The 17,946-nt window shown below is 40.9% G+C and overlaps 1 protein-coding gene across 1 annotated transcript in view; it reads left to right on the top strand.

The window, feature by feature from the left end:
- dph1 (diphthamide biosynthesis 1) overlaps window positions 1-16,814 on the top strand; it is a 68,069-nt gene extending 51,255 nt beyond the window's left edge. The window contains exons 9-12 of the mRNA XM_040008814.1: window positions 1,101-1,201; window positions 8,388-8,466; window positions 10,830-10,964; window positions 11,332-16,814. Coding sequence (XP_039864748.1) covers window positions 1,101-1,201; window positions 8,388-8,466; window positions 10,830-10,964; window positions 11,332-11,412 — 396 coding nt within the window. The 3' untranslated portion in view covers window positions 11,413-16,814. The remainder of the gene's footprint in view (window positions 1-1,100; window positions 1,202-8,387; window positions 8,467-10,829; window positions 10,965-11,331) is intronic.
- Window positions 16,815-17,946: the final 1,132 nt, after the last annotated feature.

Here is a 17,946-nt window from a genome sequence, read left to right as displayed (position 1 = left end):
TGAATTTTACCAGATGGGTGTGGGGGACACTGATGATTCAGTTGCTAACTGTGTTGGAAACTTTCCATGCAGAAAAAGCTCAAAACTATTGTGTACCTCACCAAGTAAAGTGTGTTCTGAGTTGTAGCTGGGCTGATTTATTTATTTGTTTTATTGTTTTAAACCTTTGTTCTGTCAAATCTATGGACAGAATCTTCAGGTGGACTTAAAGAGTGGAGAGAAACCAGGCACATTAGAACTGCAGCTTTGCTGGTGATGTAATTGTGTAGGTTTCATCAGACTGTTCAGCACCCGATCTAACAGTTTACTGCCAAGCCTGAAGTGATTGCGAGATTACACACTTCCATGTCTGACGATGTAATACTCTGCCTGAAAGCACTGGATTTGGGGATGGTAATTAATTTTATTACTAATCAAAGGAGTGGGATCATATGGTCTTTTTTTTTTTTTATAGTGACCATAAAATATTAGATTGACAGATGAGTTAGTTAATCCACCACAGGAATGCATACACTGTACAAAACATTTAAATGAGCCAATCTGAGGCACAAATGCTCAATCTAAATTCCTGCCCTCTCCTACAGCTTTAAGCTCTAGGTGGAGATTGCGAGAATGGGATTTCAGTTGTAAGTGCCCAATAAAGAATTATCTTTACAGTGTGCCTGGACACATGGCAAAAGGATGAAGAGATTGATTGTCTGTATAGAGGCTGGAATAGTACACTAGGCACTTAGCGCTGAACATAGTTTGGGGGTCTAATCTGTAAGCTTCCCTGTTGAGGTGTTGAGGCCAGAGCTAATTGGAAAGAGATTGAAGGGAAGAATCACATTATACTGGAGGGAGTGTAAGATGTTGTTTCCAATGTGTAAATGTGCATTAGCAGAAAAAATAAATAGGCGGAGATGCGATAGTTCAAAGCTTGATGTTCAGATGAAAAAGTCTAGTCAAGCTGAAACTGTGAAAGCACGAAACCTCTGGAGTGATTATCAGCACATGTTAATGCCATGAATCATGTGACCTAGACCTTATTATATGTGGCTGAGTTTCACAGCCTATTTTATGTCTAGAAGGCAAAATGTTGTCATCTCTTTTTCTTTCAGCACCTGGAGTCAAAGCTCCAGTCCTTGGGCAAGTCCTTCACTCGAGTGCTTCTCTCGGAGATCTTTCCCAGCAAACTGGCTCTGATACCAGATGTAGATGCGTGAGTATTATAATGCATACACACAGTTTTTTTTTTTCAAAATGTTATTCATTTGATGGTTTGTTTGACACTGTCACATTTTTAAAAGAAATAATTATTTTTTTTGCCCAGACATATTAAAGACTTATATATGATCAAGGGAATGCATACCACTCTAGAAACACAGTATGAAAAATAAGCATTCAAGCTTATTCATTGGTATATTGAGTCCCTGAAAATAGGGGAGTCTGTATGAAACAGCCATTAATTTCTCACTGTGGTGTTGTGGGTAAACTTCTCAAATTAAATCTGAAACTCTGCCCTTTAAACCCAAATTCCTGAATATGCGTTGCAACAAATATAAATATGGACTTATTTACACATGCGCTAATGCGTGCCCTAATTAAAGCGTTCTTTTATTTAGTTAGAAATGCTGAGCCAAAGCAGATGAAGCAAAATGATTTCTCAGATTCTCTTGCACTGTTTTTCATTCTGTTTTGTGCTCTGTTTTTCCTTGTTCGTGTGCTATGCCATACAGCAACATTAAATCCGAAAATTAATTAACCTGCACACATCCCTAAAACTCCTCCTTTGGCTCTTTGTGTTCTTCATTTGCCAATTCTTTATCACTGCTGTGTCTCTCTGATATAAAGGCTGGGTAATTTATCTTTCACATCAAGGACCCTGCCAGAAATCCAGTGTTCAGCAGCTAGTAGTCACCTAAAATTTGCAATCAACAGCATTTGAAATGTATTCTGTAAGCATCACTGCACACTTAATTGGGTAGTCAGCATAATTTGCAAGTGGGTGCTATAACAGGGAGCTGACAAACAGAGTTTATAGCTTTATACACAAAATTGAAATTCAAGTCCTGGGAAGAGTCCATGATTTTGCATATGGCATAAAAGCAAACAGTCCAATGTAATGAACTTGAACGAGTCATAAAATTTAAGCTTTGGCACAAAGTGCATTGAAAAGGGATCTTTATACACAAATCATACATTGAAGTGCATACTTTTAGTCTGTTTTGCAGTAAAGTTAAAGTAGAAAGTACATCAACCTTGCCCTTGATGAAGATTCAGGGTTTTTTCTTTAGGTTTTACTTCTGTTTATGTAAGAATTTTACTTCTGAAGCAAGAAACCTGAAGCAACTTGATAAAGACATTCTCATTCTCTCATACACTAAGATCTTGGCTTTTACATCTTGATATGTGTAGTGGTAGGTCCTGAAATATTTTCTGCTGTGTAGCACTGTAACCCAGTCCAGCAACTTACAGGTGTCTTTTAGACATGGACTCCTCACGTTTTATTCAATGAAATATCAAGTACTCTGGCTCCAAGGTTCAGTTTGTCTGATTTATCTGACTTCCAACCAGAAGAGCAGAGTTGAAGATGGATAAGGGGTTAGTGAAACACTGATGTGCAGCAGCGCCAATCACATTCGCACAGGCACAGCACTCACACTCTCTCAGATTGGCCTCTCACTGTGGAGTAATGAGAGGTGTGATGTGTGAGGGAGGAGTGGGTGAGAAAGGGACAGAAGGTCTGAGAGAGAGTTGGGGAGAGAGAGAGAGAGAGATGCAGAGGTAGTTGAGGGGGCTGTGTTTGGAAAGCGAGCGATCACGGTAAAAATATTATTTTTTTATTTGTTTTTTTGGCTCTTGTCTTCAGACTGACGTATGAGTACAACTCAAACATTATGTAATTCAGGCACGATTCACTGAACCAAAACAAACCCTCATTACAGACAAAAAGGTTTCCAGCAAGATCTGTTTCACTAACATTAAAACTAAAGCCCAATCTGCACATGTATCTCAGGTAGGAATTTATTGTATGGTTTTACACCAATTTTTTATCCCATCAGTAAACCCTAGATTTTATTTTCCTTTAATTATTAAAAAAAAAAACTGTTTTAAATAGATGACAAATTCATGTTATTACCCAAAGTGACCATGAAGTTGAATTAGCGCCATACTACAGCAGGTCTGGAACTAGAGACAAAACCAGAATATTATTAACCTACAGGGTGATGATTTATTGCTATGCTGTTTTATTGGTTTGTAATAGTTTTATCTAGGTGCACCTAATAAGCTGTCCATGGAGTGTATATACATCAGAAAATAGTGCTGGAGTAGTCTGCCTTTGTACTATTGAAGACTAGGGCTGTTTATCATTTCAGAGTGCTGGAGCCAACACAAAACCTGAGTTTCTGTGCTGGTCATAAAAGGTATCCGAGAATCTTGTCTAGAAAAAAAGTTCATGTTTGGTTAAATAGTTCAAGTTACTATTGGGCCGGTGGTTATGGGCTATTCCTTCCCTGTACACCCTGTCACATCAGCATGGTTTGCTGACATTTATTCACCAATAATAAGTCAGACTCATTTCTGGTAGAAGCTGGAGTTCACCCGGTTGGTAGTCGTGGAGGGTTTTAGGCTTGATGGTTTCCCTGGGCCGGGGATTGGACCGCTGTACTAGGAGGCTTTTTATGGACACTTGTTGCTGCAGATGCATTTCAGCAAGTGCAAAAGAACAAAAACAGGACTGATGCATGATTGTAGGCTATTTAGAGCCATTTCCTTCATTTTTAATAATGTGGCTTTGTCTGTAATCATAAAATAGTTCCTTAACAAGCCTAAAAAATTTGACATTTGAAGATGACTTGCTACCAACATTGTCCATATTACTGGTGATAAATATTTATTGGGGGTGATAACTTTAAGTAGAATTCTTCTGATGATAATTTTGACATTTATTTATTTATCAAACCATTAGTTTGTTCACCTCTAGTATTTTTTCACTTTGCTCCTCCAAATAGTTTGTGAGACAATTATAGACAATACAATTCACCAAGTGTTTGAAGCTGTGTCAGATCTGCTTGTGTTAAAAGAGGAATTAAAGAGAGAGACAAAGCGAGGGAGATTGAAAGATAGATGGTGAGGCGGTAAAAGACTCACTCCTGCTCAGCACTAACCAACATAGCACACTGTACAGATCCCACCCTCAGGCTTTCTTTGTCATTAGACACACACATACTCACTCATATAAAGTGAGAGGCACCATTAACATATGCTCTTAAGAGTGTAATTAGGCTGTCCCCAAGCAGGTTTTAAACTGTTGTGCAGACATCTGCACAGCACACACACTTATCTCAGCCAGACAGCAAATGCCATTCACTACATTTCAGCCTTTTATCTCTGTTCGAATATTTTTGGGGTCTGGGAGGGGGGGCTCCACAAAAAAAAGAAATTGTTTATTTTAATTCAATTAGCTAGTTTGCAATCAAAGGTGAAGAAATTGTTCTCTCCTTGGAGTTCTGAAAGGTTAATTGTTCTTGCTCTTGGCAGGTCAAGTTTGTGAGTGTAATTGAAGCAGAGCCACACAGGTGGAGGGAGGCTGGGGTGTAATGGGCCACAGTGGGTAATGCAGTGAACTCAGGCTGGAGCTCACATAGCATATCCAGATTTAAATGTCAGGCAGTTTTACCTTTATACATCACTTGCATGCTGCTCCTCTAAACTTTATATGTTGTGTTGTGATGAAAGCATTGTGTTTTTTAGAGCACACAGATCATTTTGAGAGAGGCTGACTAAACAACTGTCCACAAAAGTCTGTGTAGTATGAAAGACTCAAAGCACTTTCCTCCTGGAAAGTAATTTCCCGGTGACTTTTAGGCACCAACAACTGGGTGTGTTCCTCTTCCGTGAGGGTGTCACGACTAACTCGATAAAGCCTATGCTTAATCAATACAAAATGCGGGTAGGTCAGCGCTGCTTCAGGGTGCCCCATGTAATCATCAGTTTTTATCACTTGGTCAAAGACATTACACTCTGCTAAAGGCCTTAAACGCATCCTCGCACGCTATGCCAAACGGTTATTAAACCCCGGGTCAACCTGTCCCCAGAATTAAGGGATGCAACAGTCGCGAGCTAACTCCAGCCTTTACTCTGTGTTTTGCCCTGCTATTTAATTTGAAGTGGCTCTATGGGATATTTGTGCATGTCCCATGCAAACACCTAACCTCCACCCACTTTGCCTCCAGCAAAGCCCCGGGCCAAACTAGGGTTTGGTTGACCAGGTCCTGTATGTAGCCTGAGTCCACCATAGCCTGGCCGAGGGAGTGTGTTGGAGGGCCGGCGACACGGAACACTTCCAGCAGTCCTGCCCTGATCCTCATGCAGCTCCCGGTGAGTGAGGTGTGCCGTCTTTAGCTGGTGGGACCTGCAAAGAGACAGACAGGTGCGAAGGGTAGATGATGCTGGTGTTGGCCTCGATGGTGATGCATTCCACAGCTGCCTCCATGGAGCCGGGACCAGCCAACTACTCACTGCTGGTTGCAGCTGCCCCACCAATCCTCTCAGCTGCCCAGACAGGTGGTCCTCCACATGCGTCATCGCACCAGGCCGACTGGTCGGTGGTAGCGGACCCACTCTGCTGTGTCCACCGGGGGCCTGTTCATGAAATGCTAGAGCATGATCATATCCCTCAGCGATGCCTCTCCTTTGGTTGAGCCAGGCTGCAGCCACCTGGCGAGGGCAGATCTGCTAGCCTCATCAGGTCTCCCTGGAAATGGCAGCAATGGTCTTCCGGTGCGAGCTCCAGCCAATCCACTATCGCCTGGCGAACACACTGGAAGCTGACCTTCACCGTTGTGGGGAGGCTCAGCGCTGCCACATGTACCTTGCTGGCCACTGTGGTACCAGATCCTCCAACACTCTGGTCCAGTGCTCGGCCAGGTGCTGCAACTGGTCAAACTGTTTCCAGTGCACCGTCGCCTGCTCCATATGCATGGCAGCTAGCTTCACCACCATATGGGCCAGCCCCTCCAATGGCTGCGCCAGACGCTGGTCCATCATCCTTCACCGGACTGGGTTTTGGCCCCATTGTGGTATGAAGTACCCAAGGCACACAACATGGGTGCTTTTATTTGCCATACTTCCTTTTCTTGCGCAACTTTCGCGCTGCCTTGTCCCCTTACAGCACACAGCTCTCTTGTCAGGTCCCTGCATCCTACTAAAATAGGGAAGGCATGACCAGGTGATGGGAAAACAGCGTTGTAGGTCAGCCTCCCCTGACACCACACCCTAAACACACTGCTCCACCCCTCCGGTGCAGCTGAGCTACAAACCACACCCCGCCCACAGTCTGTTCCACTGTTTGTTTGGTTTTTGTTTTTTTTCTTGGTTTGCGAGCAAATTGTGAAACAAGGCTCAAATGAGACAACAGCCCACCTCTTCCAGTGTCTGTGTAACTCTCCTGTTTTTTAAAGTCTTTGTGTTTTACTGTACGTCATGATGATACCAGTTCTCTTCCACACTTGCTAAAATGATTTCAAAGATAGCGGCTACAAATACTGTTTCCACTGCTTTTAAGGAACAATACAGTGGCACTATGCACCTTATCACACTGCAACATTCAGAAAATCTCATTGCTAACACTTTTAAGTCCCGCCTCAGTTCATGTGCCAATCAGCTATCTTCTCCCTATGAAGGACGAATCCTTTCTTCCTTCCCTTTTCATGCTTTTTGTCTTGCTTCCCTCTCTACTCTGAGTTAGCCCTGAGGATTTACTCTTTGCTTATTAATCACCCTCCCTCTTTTTTTTTTTATCACTTCCAGTGTTCTTCTTTAATCTTGCACTGCAAATTTGCATATTCAAAAACATGTTGCATATAAAAACACACATATACAAACTGTTGGTTTTTCTCCTATATTTAGCCCTTTTCCCCACTGTTTTCCTGCACTAAGGTCGCTTTGATGCACGTGCAGTGTTTGTCTGTTTAGAGGCTCTGGTTCTGAATAGCGGCTGATAGACCTAAAGGTCACATTTCAGATTCCAATCTCCATCTAAACTTGGCCAACTTAGGACTGAGGAGATTGGTGCTTGGTTGAAATGTCTCTGACTCAGCTGGCTCTCAAATTAGGAGGATGAATCAGAATTCACTCTTTGGGGGGAGCCTTTTTTTCCTTTCTTTTTTTTTTTAAGTGTTAGTTGAAAATGAGAAAATGCCATGCATTTGCCCAGAGGGGGTGGAATATTTCTGTGACAGAAAGCAGAGTGGAGTGAGCGTCAGCGGTGCAATCAATTCTGCAGCTGAGAAACTGTGTGAAAGTTGGAAAATGAGGGAAAGACAGAAAGGAAATTTGACGCAGTACCATATATTTGAAAGTAGTCAAGCACTCGCAAACTAAATCTCAAACTGGTGTGTCCTTATTGACGTTTACCTAGCATTAGTCTTTATATACACTGCAGTTCATTTTGTATTTCTCAATCATTCTGATGGATCTTCATCATAAGGATTAGGGACAGGGAATGTTATGCTTCCTCAGTAGAGACGGAGCTGTGAATAGCATTGATCTGTGAAAGCTAACCCCCCGTAGCCCCAGCCACTTTCCGTCTCCATTTTCCCATTGTTCAGTTTTCCCTGCAGCTGTTTACTTCCACACACCCTCCTCATCCTACTCCCATGCATTTTCCAGAGTAAACACGTTCCTCCCTGCCTGTCTTCTTCCTCTCTTCTGCTTCACTTCTGTCTTCTCTTCTTGCCTGCGCCTCTTCAACCCCCCCTCCGGTTTTTCATCTTCATTGCTCATTCTCCCTATCGCTCTGTATCTGTGTCCTTCTCTCTCTTTTTTTTCCCACCCCCCTCCCCATCTCTTTAATACACAGCCGCTTCACCACTAAACCTACGCCCACCCCACCCCATCCCTCCGCCACCCTGTCTGCGAGCAATGTAGGCTACCTCCGTGGAGACCGGCTGGTGCGGCTTTTTTATTCACACTCACCTAACCTCTTCCTCTTTTCTTTCACAGCATTTCTTTTTACCCCTGTTTGCATCTTTTGCAGTATTTTATTTTCCTCTCTGTTTTTGCCTCTTGCAACCAGTCGGCACCACTAGACCACTTGAAACCTTCATCCCTGTCTTTTCAGCCTCCCTCTGACTATGCATTCAGATGGTGTAGCATGGCTGTCTTTAGAACTGTTGCAAATCAGGACAGATCTCTCCAACAGATGCTGGAGGTCAGGTGGAGGGAGTCTCCTCGCACTAACCCACTGCATCACGTACCCACATGCAGTGTGCAGTTGTAGATGTGCTCTGCCTGTCTAATAGGATCTTAGTCTCTCAACGTTATTGCTTAACTGTTACACTCGCATTTGCACTGATTCCGAGGTGTACGTTTGAGCTAAAATTTGCACCCACTCCTTACAGGTGGGTTCAGATCGCTTGTCCACGCCTTTCTATCGACTGGGGCACTGCCTTCTCCAAACCCCTTCTCTCTCCATATGAGGTAAGCATCAACCTTACAGCCTCTCAACAAGCCGCTAATCGCTTTTCATACAAGTGTCACACATTTCACACACACAGACCTTCCTGTCTGCACATAACCTGACTGATGTCGTGTTGAAGCTTTCATCAAAGTGCAGAAGGAGAAAGTTACATTGTTAAGTGATTTTTCACGTTGTATAAGACTCATCAAGGCCTTGCTTGTGCTGGAGATGAAGAATTATGTCTAGTTCTTCCTCCCTCTTCCTCTCCCTGCCATAAAGCACACCCTCACACGCATATAAAACACCATCAGTAGCAGACTAGCCCCCCCTGCTGGCTGCAGAACCATATAGACACTCCCCACCCCTTTCAGCTTGTTTTTCTAAAGGGAGAGAAATGGATCGGACAGCATCCCATAAAGATCCATTTCAAAACATGTGTTTGTTTGTCTGCAGCTGTTGTAGCAAAAAAAAAAAAAGCAGGCTTGTTTTGTGATGAGCTTGGCAGTTATGTCACATTATGCTTTTATGTGACCTCACTGGTTAGCACTTGGAAGTCAACTATTAATTCGTTCAACGTTTTTTTTTCCCCCTCAGATGTATGCCACTGATTTGAATACTGAAATGGCTGCAAGGGGAATTGCTGTCTTGAATATTGGATTGTGATTTGAAATGGTTGCTGTTATATTCAGACTACGCATCTTTGTGCGCCGCACACAACGTGAAAGCACTTACATTTCAGAACGGGGCCATTAAGAATAATGATAGCATTCACCTTAGAAGAAGAAGTAATGGTTATTTTGCATTGTTTTTGACTGAGGTCTATAACGGCACGTGCGAAGACGGAAATTCGCCCTGCTGTAATGAGGAAAGCAGCAATCTGTTTTCTTAAGCCCTTTGTGCTACAGTTTGCTTTGCTCTCCCCGCCAGCTATTTGGGAACGATGTTTGTGCATTTAAATAATTTGGTGCTGCTCTTGTGTCTGTATATGTGCGCTTGTGATAAGTCTTAATTCACCCGCATCTCATACCTATGAGTGTTACACGTCTCGGTGCGCTATGCTTTTCACTGTGGCATTTAGGAGGAAGATGAAGAGGAACGAGATGGGAGGGTGAAGTGAGCAAGGAGATTTATTTTCAGTGCGTCTCATGTTATATTTATAGTCAATAAGACACACTTGGCTCTCCTGTCAGAGCAGGGATTAGCAAGAGAAGCTAGCTTCCACAGAGAGAGGCAGTTGGTGTGAGAGGGGAACGAGAGCAGTGGGGAAAAGAGAGAGAAGTGATTGAATAAGGGGTAGACGAGAGGAGGAGACTCTGGTAGAAGGCTGCCTGGAGAAAGGAAGGGATGGTTACTCTGTGGTGTTTTTATTTTCTGTTAGATTGTGTTTTAAAATCTGGATATGAAGAAAGTTATTTTGCCTGAAAAACATATATTTAGGAGATTTTTTTTTTTTACAACAGGTTAACATAACTGGGATGCAATTATATCGTAAAAGAGAAAGAAGCTTTATTAAGTTTCCAGTACTTTCTTTTAAAGAAAAACAGTGTTTTTACTTCTGGTTTTATTCAGGAAACTTCAGCCTTTGCGTAAGAGAACAGAACACTGTCTTGTCGGTTTGGGTGCGCGCTATACTAACGAACGACAGTCACAAGCTGCGCAACAGTGATGAATTATGTCGCACTAGAAGAAAGATTTCATCACTTTGAAGCTGAATTTTTCATGTCTCCTTTGAACTAAATTCTCTAACGGGTGTATTTGGAGTTTTATAAAATTTCTATGACTTGTTTTCTCATCATAATTCCATACATCATCGGAATTATTCCAAATAGTTCAAAGCTGAAGTTAGGTCTTGGCATCTAAACAGCTTGAAAGATGAACGAGTACTCGGATAAATGAATAAATGAACAGTCAAATGATTTGTTCTTTCATTCAGAACGCTTGTTATGTATGCTTTTTCTTTCGTTCGGAATCAGTATTCACAGGCATTTCTCTTCCATATGGAGCAGTCTTCACTTAAGTCACAGCTCTGTCATGCCACTGTTGTTGTTCCTCTCTAACAGCTGTTGTAGCGTTCAGTGCAGCTGCATAGGGATAACATGACAACTCTGCCTGTTATCCAAGCTTATTATTATGACACCTGTCTTGTCGGTATAGTCAGTCTGTTGTGTCTTCTCATCACTCTTTGGTTTCCTGCTGCTTGTTTGTCCAAAACGCTGAAAACTGCAGATACAGTACTAGGTGACAGTGAAAATCAGCGGAATCATGTACCATAACACCTTGGAGGGTGCCATTATTGCACCTTTTACTCATCGTTTCTTGTCCTTTTTCGATTTGGTTCTGATTTGTCACTGTCTCGCCATCTGTATTTCTTGGTATCTTTCAGGCAGCTGTTGCTTTACAAGAGGTAGGCTGGAAGGAAGTCTACCCCATGGACTTCTACTCCAATCAGAGCCTGGGTCCGTGGGCACCTAACCACCCTGACAACCAACCTGTGAGGCCTGCTCGTAGACAGACCCAGGTGAATAGAGCTGGGAGATAAAAAAAAAAAGAATGAGTGACGGGTGGGGAACGCTGATAAAAAGTGATTACACTCTGTTCAACTCATGCTTGATGGTCTTTATCAGAATGTCACCACACTGACACCCAGTGGCACAGTGACAACAGGACATGTATCTCAACATCTCTTTGTAAGGCGTGGCTATGACCTTGACCTTGATGTTCCTTTTACTTATTAAAAATGAAGAAGGGTGCATAGATATTGATTGAGTTACTGCTCTGTGGATACATCATACGGTAGCTGTATTTCCAAGTATTATCATTTGTATGTCTGAGGTAGGTACTGTCACTGCTCCAAGTGTTAATGCTATCCCTCTGCCTGCCTGCAGAAAAAAGGCTCGGAGCCAGCCATTCCTGCCAAGCACTGTGAGCAGAACCAGTGCGCCCCCTGTGGCTGCCAAGGGGAATGACACGCTAACAAGCAGAGAGAAGTCAGACCAGAAGAGGAACAATTGGAATTTGAGTCAGTCTAACTTCAGAGGAGTTTTCAGCCTCTTTTTCAAATAGATTTTCTGCCGATATGATGAGCAGTTGAGATGCGACCTGACCCTGTTTTGCTTTCTTCTTTTTGTGGTGAAATTGTGAAGACAGTAAATCAGAAATGAAACCTTTCTTGTTGGGAGCAGGTTTTTTTCTCCCTAAATGCAGTGCTGTTCTGAAGCTATGAGCCTGTTTTTAAAGCTGAGTGGTATGAGTTCCTAGATGCGTGCAGAGCTAGTCACGACTGCTCTCCGTTCTCATTATTTATTGATGGTGGAGTCTGTCAATAAATAAATAAATAATCCTCCTATTGCTGTTTGGCCGTTACAGTAAAAACTGATTGACAGAAGCCTACCGTGGCCTCAGCTGATCCCAAGAACCCTCCCCAGGTGGCAGCACAGTGTGACAGGTGATTTTTGGAGAGTTTTAATTCTAAACAACTACCCAGCTTCTCCAATCACATCCTCCCTCTGCTTTCCACCTTTGTATCAGCAGCAAATGGCAGTGAGAGAGAGCGATGCTGCCAGACATATCCGGGATGCATCACGTGTCCCGCTAGCAGCTACATTTTTTAAGAGCTCAGTATTTGCCACAGTACCGTGTGTGATGCATAGCAGTCGGGAATAAATTATTGGCCAGCAGAGCTCTCTTTCAGCTGATGTTCGATTTATATTCTAGTTTGTTCTTTCACAGGCAAAAAGGAAGAATGTTAATAATCTGCCCTTTCCTCTTCTCATAACCCTCCAGGTTTGTTATCCCAGTCTAAAGATTTGTCATGATTTAAATCAGAAATGATTTACTGATTACAACATAAATAAAAGGGTTTTTTTGGATTGTTTAAAAGACAGATCATATACATTGAACTTTATGGTTTTAAATTTAACCATAATAGAAACAAGAGCTAGAAAAAATGTATATTTTAATATTTAATATCCAGCCATTTACTTTCTGCTGCTTATCTGATTTAGGATCACAAAGGTGATGTGGCCACTCACAGCTAAGGCGAGAGGCGGTGTACCGCCTTGACAGGTTGTCAGTCTGTCTACTGCATGATAACACAGACAACCGCTCAGCATTCACACACACGGCAGGTTTCGAATTGCTGATTAGCCTAACATGCATGTATCTGGACTGTGAAGGGGTATCAAGAGAGAAGCCCGGTATGGGGACAACATGCAAACTGCACGTTGAAAGGACCCAGGTGCTTCTTGTTGTGGGGCAAGAGTGCTAACCATTCCACCACCACCACGCCTCCCTTATATTTAAATACAAAATTGTTAAATTAGATCATGATTACTTTCTTAATCAAGTAAATTAAAAAAATTATGAGGACATCAAATACTGACTGCTGAAATCTCCACACAGTGACTCCTTCAGGTTCCAAGTGTGACATGACAATAATCAGACTTGTGATCTAAACTTCATCAAAGATGATGGCAGTTAGTGAAACAGGACAAAAATCTCCAGGTTCACAGGTTTTGTAATGTTTTGTAACGCCGCCTCACCTCCTTGCTTATAGACCCCTTAAAAAAAGGTATGTGAAGAATCTGTTGGAATTTAGAGTAAGAAATTAAATATTTTTATATTTGCAATCCACTGTATTTATTAGCCATTTAGAAGTTTTATAAAACACCAGTTTCCACACAGGGAATAGTTATCTAGATAAAGTTCATATATAGCTAACAAAATCATTTTTAATCAGCGAGTGAAGGTTATTGTTTGATTATTTAACTGTAACAAACAAACTATCAGTTTACAGATTTGTAAATGATGGTCATTAGGAAATATTGCCAAAAGGCACCAGACATTTTTGTAGTTTTTTTGTGAGGATAAACTAAATCATCAATAATAACTTTTTTTCTGATGCATTTAAATCTTCACTGAGTAACAAATTACATTTACAGCTTCTACATGAAATACGCTGTATCAATACTATGGTAATGATAATAATATCACCTTTATGCCCATCACTGTAAATTTACATAAGAACTTAACATACTAAATATATCATTCGAAATTTGACACTTTCTAGTTTGATTTTTAAGCACCTTATACTTCATTTTGATTTTGCTTCCTTTTCCCTCATGAAGACCGATTTATTTATTTTTTAATGTTCAAAGCTGATGCTCAGTTTTATACGTAAAAGGTCCAAATAACTAGGAGAAATTCAAAATGGATTCCAAACAAAGGCGTTGGAGTGAGGATGTTAAAGACTTTTTATTGCTTTTTAAGTATGCTCTAAATTTGATTAAATATTCCCCTGCGATAAGTCCCCATGTGTTTCTTGTGTTGTTAACAGAAATCAAACACTTAAAAGCGAATTTATGAGTATTTGGATGCAAGATTACAGTTCACAAAACCAAATGAAAACTAGATGTGAAAAAGTGTAGTAAAACCAAAGCTTTAGAAAAATCCCAAAATGGGAAGGATATTTGTATAAGAAATGCTAAAAACATAATTTTCTAACCGTTTGGTTGAATTTGTCAAAACAAAAATAAAGAAGAATTTTAACTCTCTTAAGTGTTGTTCCTTTATAATAAAAAATAAGCTAAAGCTAAACATTTTAACAATAACAACCATATATGAAAGAAGCTAATTCTCTCTATAAACTAACCAGTCTGAAAAGCGAAGCTGAAATGATGAAAAACACAAACCTGTTACGACCCCAATATGTGAAAATGTGTAAAATGTAAATAAAAACAGAATGTAATGATTAGCACATCTCATAAATCCATATTTTATTCACAATAGAACATGGCAAAAAAAGTTAACTGACACAAATTCAAAGAATCCGGAGAAATCTCTGCGCAAAGGTCAAGCCAGAAAATCAGCACTTGAATGGCTGTGATTTGGAAGGCAATGAAGTTGAAGTTAAAACCCTGTATTGTGTTTTGGAAATCACTGCATGGGCTGTGAATGGTACAGCAGATAGTAGTGATGATACTGTAATGTTACGGTGTGGATGGTATAGCACACACTGTGAACAGAATTTGGCACACAATCCACAAATATGAAGATGATCCAGAAATACTGCCATCTTCTGTGGACCAAGGCTAATTTTAAATGGACTGAGACAAAGTGGAAAACTGTTCTTTGGTCAGACACATTATTTTGAAATCAGACCGATCAAATTTCAAATTGAAATGTGAACCTCTTGTTATCAGCTCTCAGTCTCAGCAGCTGGAATCCTATATTACAAGAATAGAACAGCATTCCCTGTCCAAAAGCCTGCAGCTGGTTTCTTCAGTTTACAGGCTTTTACAGACTGTTGTTAAAAGACGAGTCAAAGCTACACTGTGGTAAAAACACAGGCCTGTGCCAGCTGTTTTGAAAAGTGTCAAAAACGATTTAATACTTTTCTTAAAGTTCCACATTTTCTCAGTATAAATATTTTACATGTTTTATGTGTTTTTTGTGGATAAGATGTGGGTTTATGAGATTCCCATTTATTGCATTCTGGTTTTATTTACGTTTTAAACATCATGCCAACATTTTCAGAGTTGGGATTGTATTATTCTAGTTGGCTGTAACTGTTTCAAAACATATTGTGATAGCTTAATTTGTGCACATAGCTGCAAGGCTGTGGGGGAGGTAGACCTGAAAGTCAGTGAGCTTCTCATCCACAGCTCTGCCAGCCTCTCCCAGTCTGACCTGTTACCTCAAGTACTTTCTCTTCCATGCCAAAAGCTGAGTGACCACACAGAGGCGCTGTTTGCACAGCTTATTTGCATTCTTATAAGCCATTCAAGTCACTTTTCACTTTTCATTCTAGAAGCTTTACACTGCATGATCACACGTGATTACGTGTACTTGGTTGAGTGCAAGTACCCAGTGTGCCTTTGGTTGCTGGTGTGTGCAATTATTTTCCAGACGTGGTGGGAATTTGACTCCACGCTCCTTCATCCTGCTTGGCATCCCTTCTGCCCCGAGTGTGCTTGCACTTTGTTTTGTGTCAACATCGAGTGTCTGGTCCCACGGAGAATTTATGACGTATTTATTATGGGTCTTATGACTACACAGGCCACACGATCCTGGACAACAGGTGCTCAGGTCACGTACCTTGCGCAGTGATACTGATGTAACCTGACTGGATGGTTAGCTGGTTGCCATTGGTGTCCAGCACTTGTTTGTGTAGCCCGCAGTGATGTGACTCAAAAGTCATCGGCTAATGCATTCTCGACAACCACTCATCATTCAGAAGCCGAAGACTGATTGAAAACACATTTTTAGTAACTCTGAACTGTCTACCTGGGTTAATGTTTTGGGGATTTTTTTTCTCTCTATGTGAAAGCAGAGAAAAACATGTCAGCACCTGTGATGTATTTAGTCATTGTTTCTCTTATCTAGGGAAAGGCTGAGTCACAGATGGCTCATCCGACCTTTATTTTCACCAGCCCCAACACCTTAATGCGTTTTAGGCAACTCACAGAGTAAACTCATCTTTCGTGTTTTTCATATTGCTTATTTGTTTCTTCTTATTTCTGTCCAAAAAGGAAATCAGGTGTAAGTGGGGGAGGGGGTAGAGGCTTATGGTGTATGGTTCCACAACAAAAATAAAAATGAAGAGGAGTAGATTTGCTTTGCAAGTTTGATTTTGTGTGTTCTTTTTTTTTTTATATATATATACCACTTTGTCTTTGATGTACAGTTTAACACATACTGCATGTTATTAGAGTGTGGGCAGGGGGAGGTGGGGCAGTAGAGGGCATGTATATAAAATCCAGATGGAGTTTGTGTTCCAGTGTTTGCTCCTGTGTCTCTGTTGGTTTTTTTCTGTTTCTCTCTCTCACTTTTCTCCCTCTACCATTTATTGGATTACATTAGAACAGAAAATAAATGATTTCGTTTACATTGCCTGTATTTACTTCTGTCAGGACACCGTAGGTGGGCGAAAAACTGTTTATAAAGGCATGAAGGTGAAAAAACTGTTTGGAAGATTGAGACTGCTGATTTCTCGTTGTTTGCTGTGTAATAATATACGTGTGGTGAGATGATGCACGTGCGATTTCGATTTCAGAAGAATGGCCCTCGGAAGAAGAGCTGCATGCTGTCACTGTGCTAGATGTTTCTGCATAATCTGGACATTTCTGGGATCATTTTCTTTACAGCGTGTGTAAACCAAAACGCAGCAAGGCTTGTCGTTTCCCATTTCTGGATTTTGCTAAGAAGCATCAAATCTGTAATACAATGAGGAAAGCAAATCCTTCAGAACAAAGGTTACTGCTCTATTGAGGACAGAATTATAAAAGCGAACAGCTAAATTTGTCAAAACAGCTTATTATGTAAAGTTTCAAATGCTGTAATTCTGAGTATTTCTTTGAATTAGTTTGATTAAAATGGTTTCAAAAAAAGATTGAGCTCTTCTTCAATCTATTTAATCACATCTTGATTAAATCACCCTTCAGCATCCCTGGGGAAATTTGAACAATAAAGCTGACTCGTTGTGTGTGGGGGAGACAAGAAGGCTGTGCAGCAATGTGAAGAAAGGTTGCTAGAAGGTTGAATAAGAGTCTTTTGTGGGAGAAAAAAAAAAAGTGGTGTAAAGTGATGACTAATTCTGCGTGGGAGGTCAGCCTGTCCCTGATCATCTGGCCAAGCACCACCCATGCACAGGGCTGTCACAAAGTCACCTTCTTCCTCAACACGTCCACGTCCTGCACTCTATTCTGAGTGTTTTCTTGTCCTCATTTCGTTCAGTCCTTTCTTATTCATTTTAGTGGGGGAAACCTGTTGAACAAATGAGGTACCAATTGTTACAGTTTTCTTTTTTTTCTTTTTCTTTTTATCAGGTCTTTTATAGCCATGCTGTGAGGACAAACAAGTCCTATTAAAAACCTTCAAACACTTTTTGGCTTTTCGTGAAAACATTATTTCATAATGGTTTATCAAGATTTTGATCATCCAGGAGCAGCAACACCCATTTTATCTACAGTTCAGTCTAAATACATGTTAATCCAGTAGCTTGCCCCAAACATACGTCATGTAATTTTATCAGTATCTGTTAGTTAATAATATAACATATGGATGTGAATATTAATAAAATGCCCTGAACATTATTGAGTCTTTTTTTATACACTTCAGCCATCTGCCTTGTGCCATTCATGAGCTAATGATGCTTTCTTAGTGAAAGCAATGATTGTTATAATTATTGGTGGGATGGCATTTGCATCTGATTATAAGTTAATCAACGGAAAATCCATTAAGGCAGTGGTAAGCATGCAGATTCAGAACCAAAAGCAGACTGAGTGCAGCTGGTTCATCTCGGAAAATCACTACCACAGTGTCAAGGAGTCGACTCTTAAGAACTTTTTTTGGTTTTGATAGCATGTCGTAGTTATTAAGTTTTTCTCACATGTTTCTTTCTTTGTAGCTGTGGTAGCCACTGAAAATAAGAATAATACATTTCATATTTGAATGAACACTTGAAATCTAAACATACAAAGAAGCATTTGTAACTCTTGTCA

Source organism: Simochromis diagramma, unplaced genomic scaffold (assembly GCF_900408965.1).
Source record: "Simochromis diagramma unplaced genomic scaffold, fSimDia1.1 OVJJ01000344.1, whole genome shotgun sequence".
Lineage (NCBI taxonomy): Eukaryota > Metazoa > Chordata > Actinopteri > Cichliformes > Cichlidae > Simochromis > Simochromis diagramma.
Note: the sequence above shows the minus strand (reverse complement) of the source record. Positions and strands in the feature narration are given on the sequence as shown.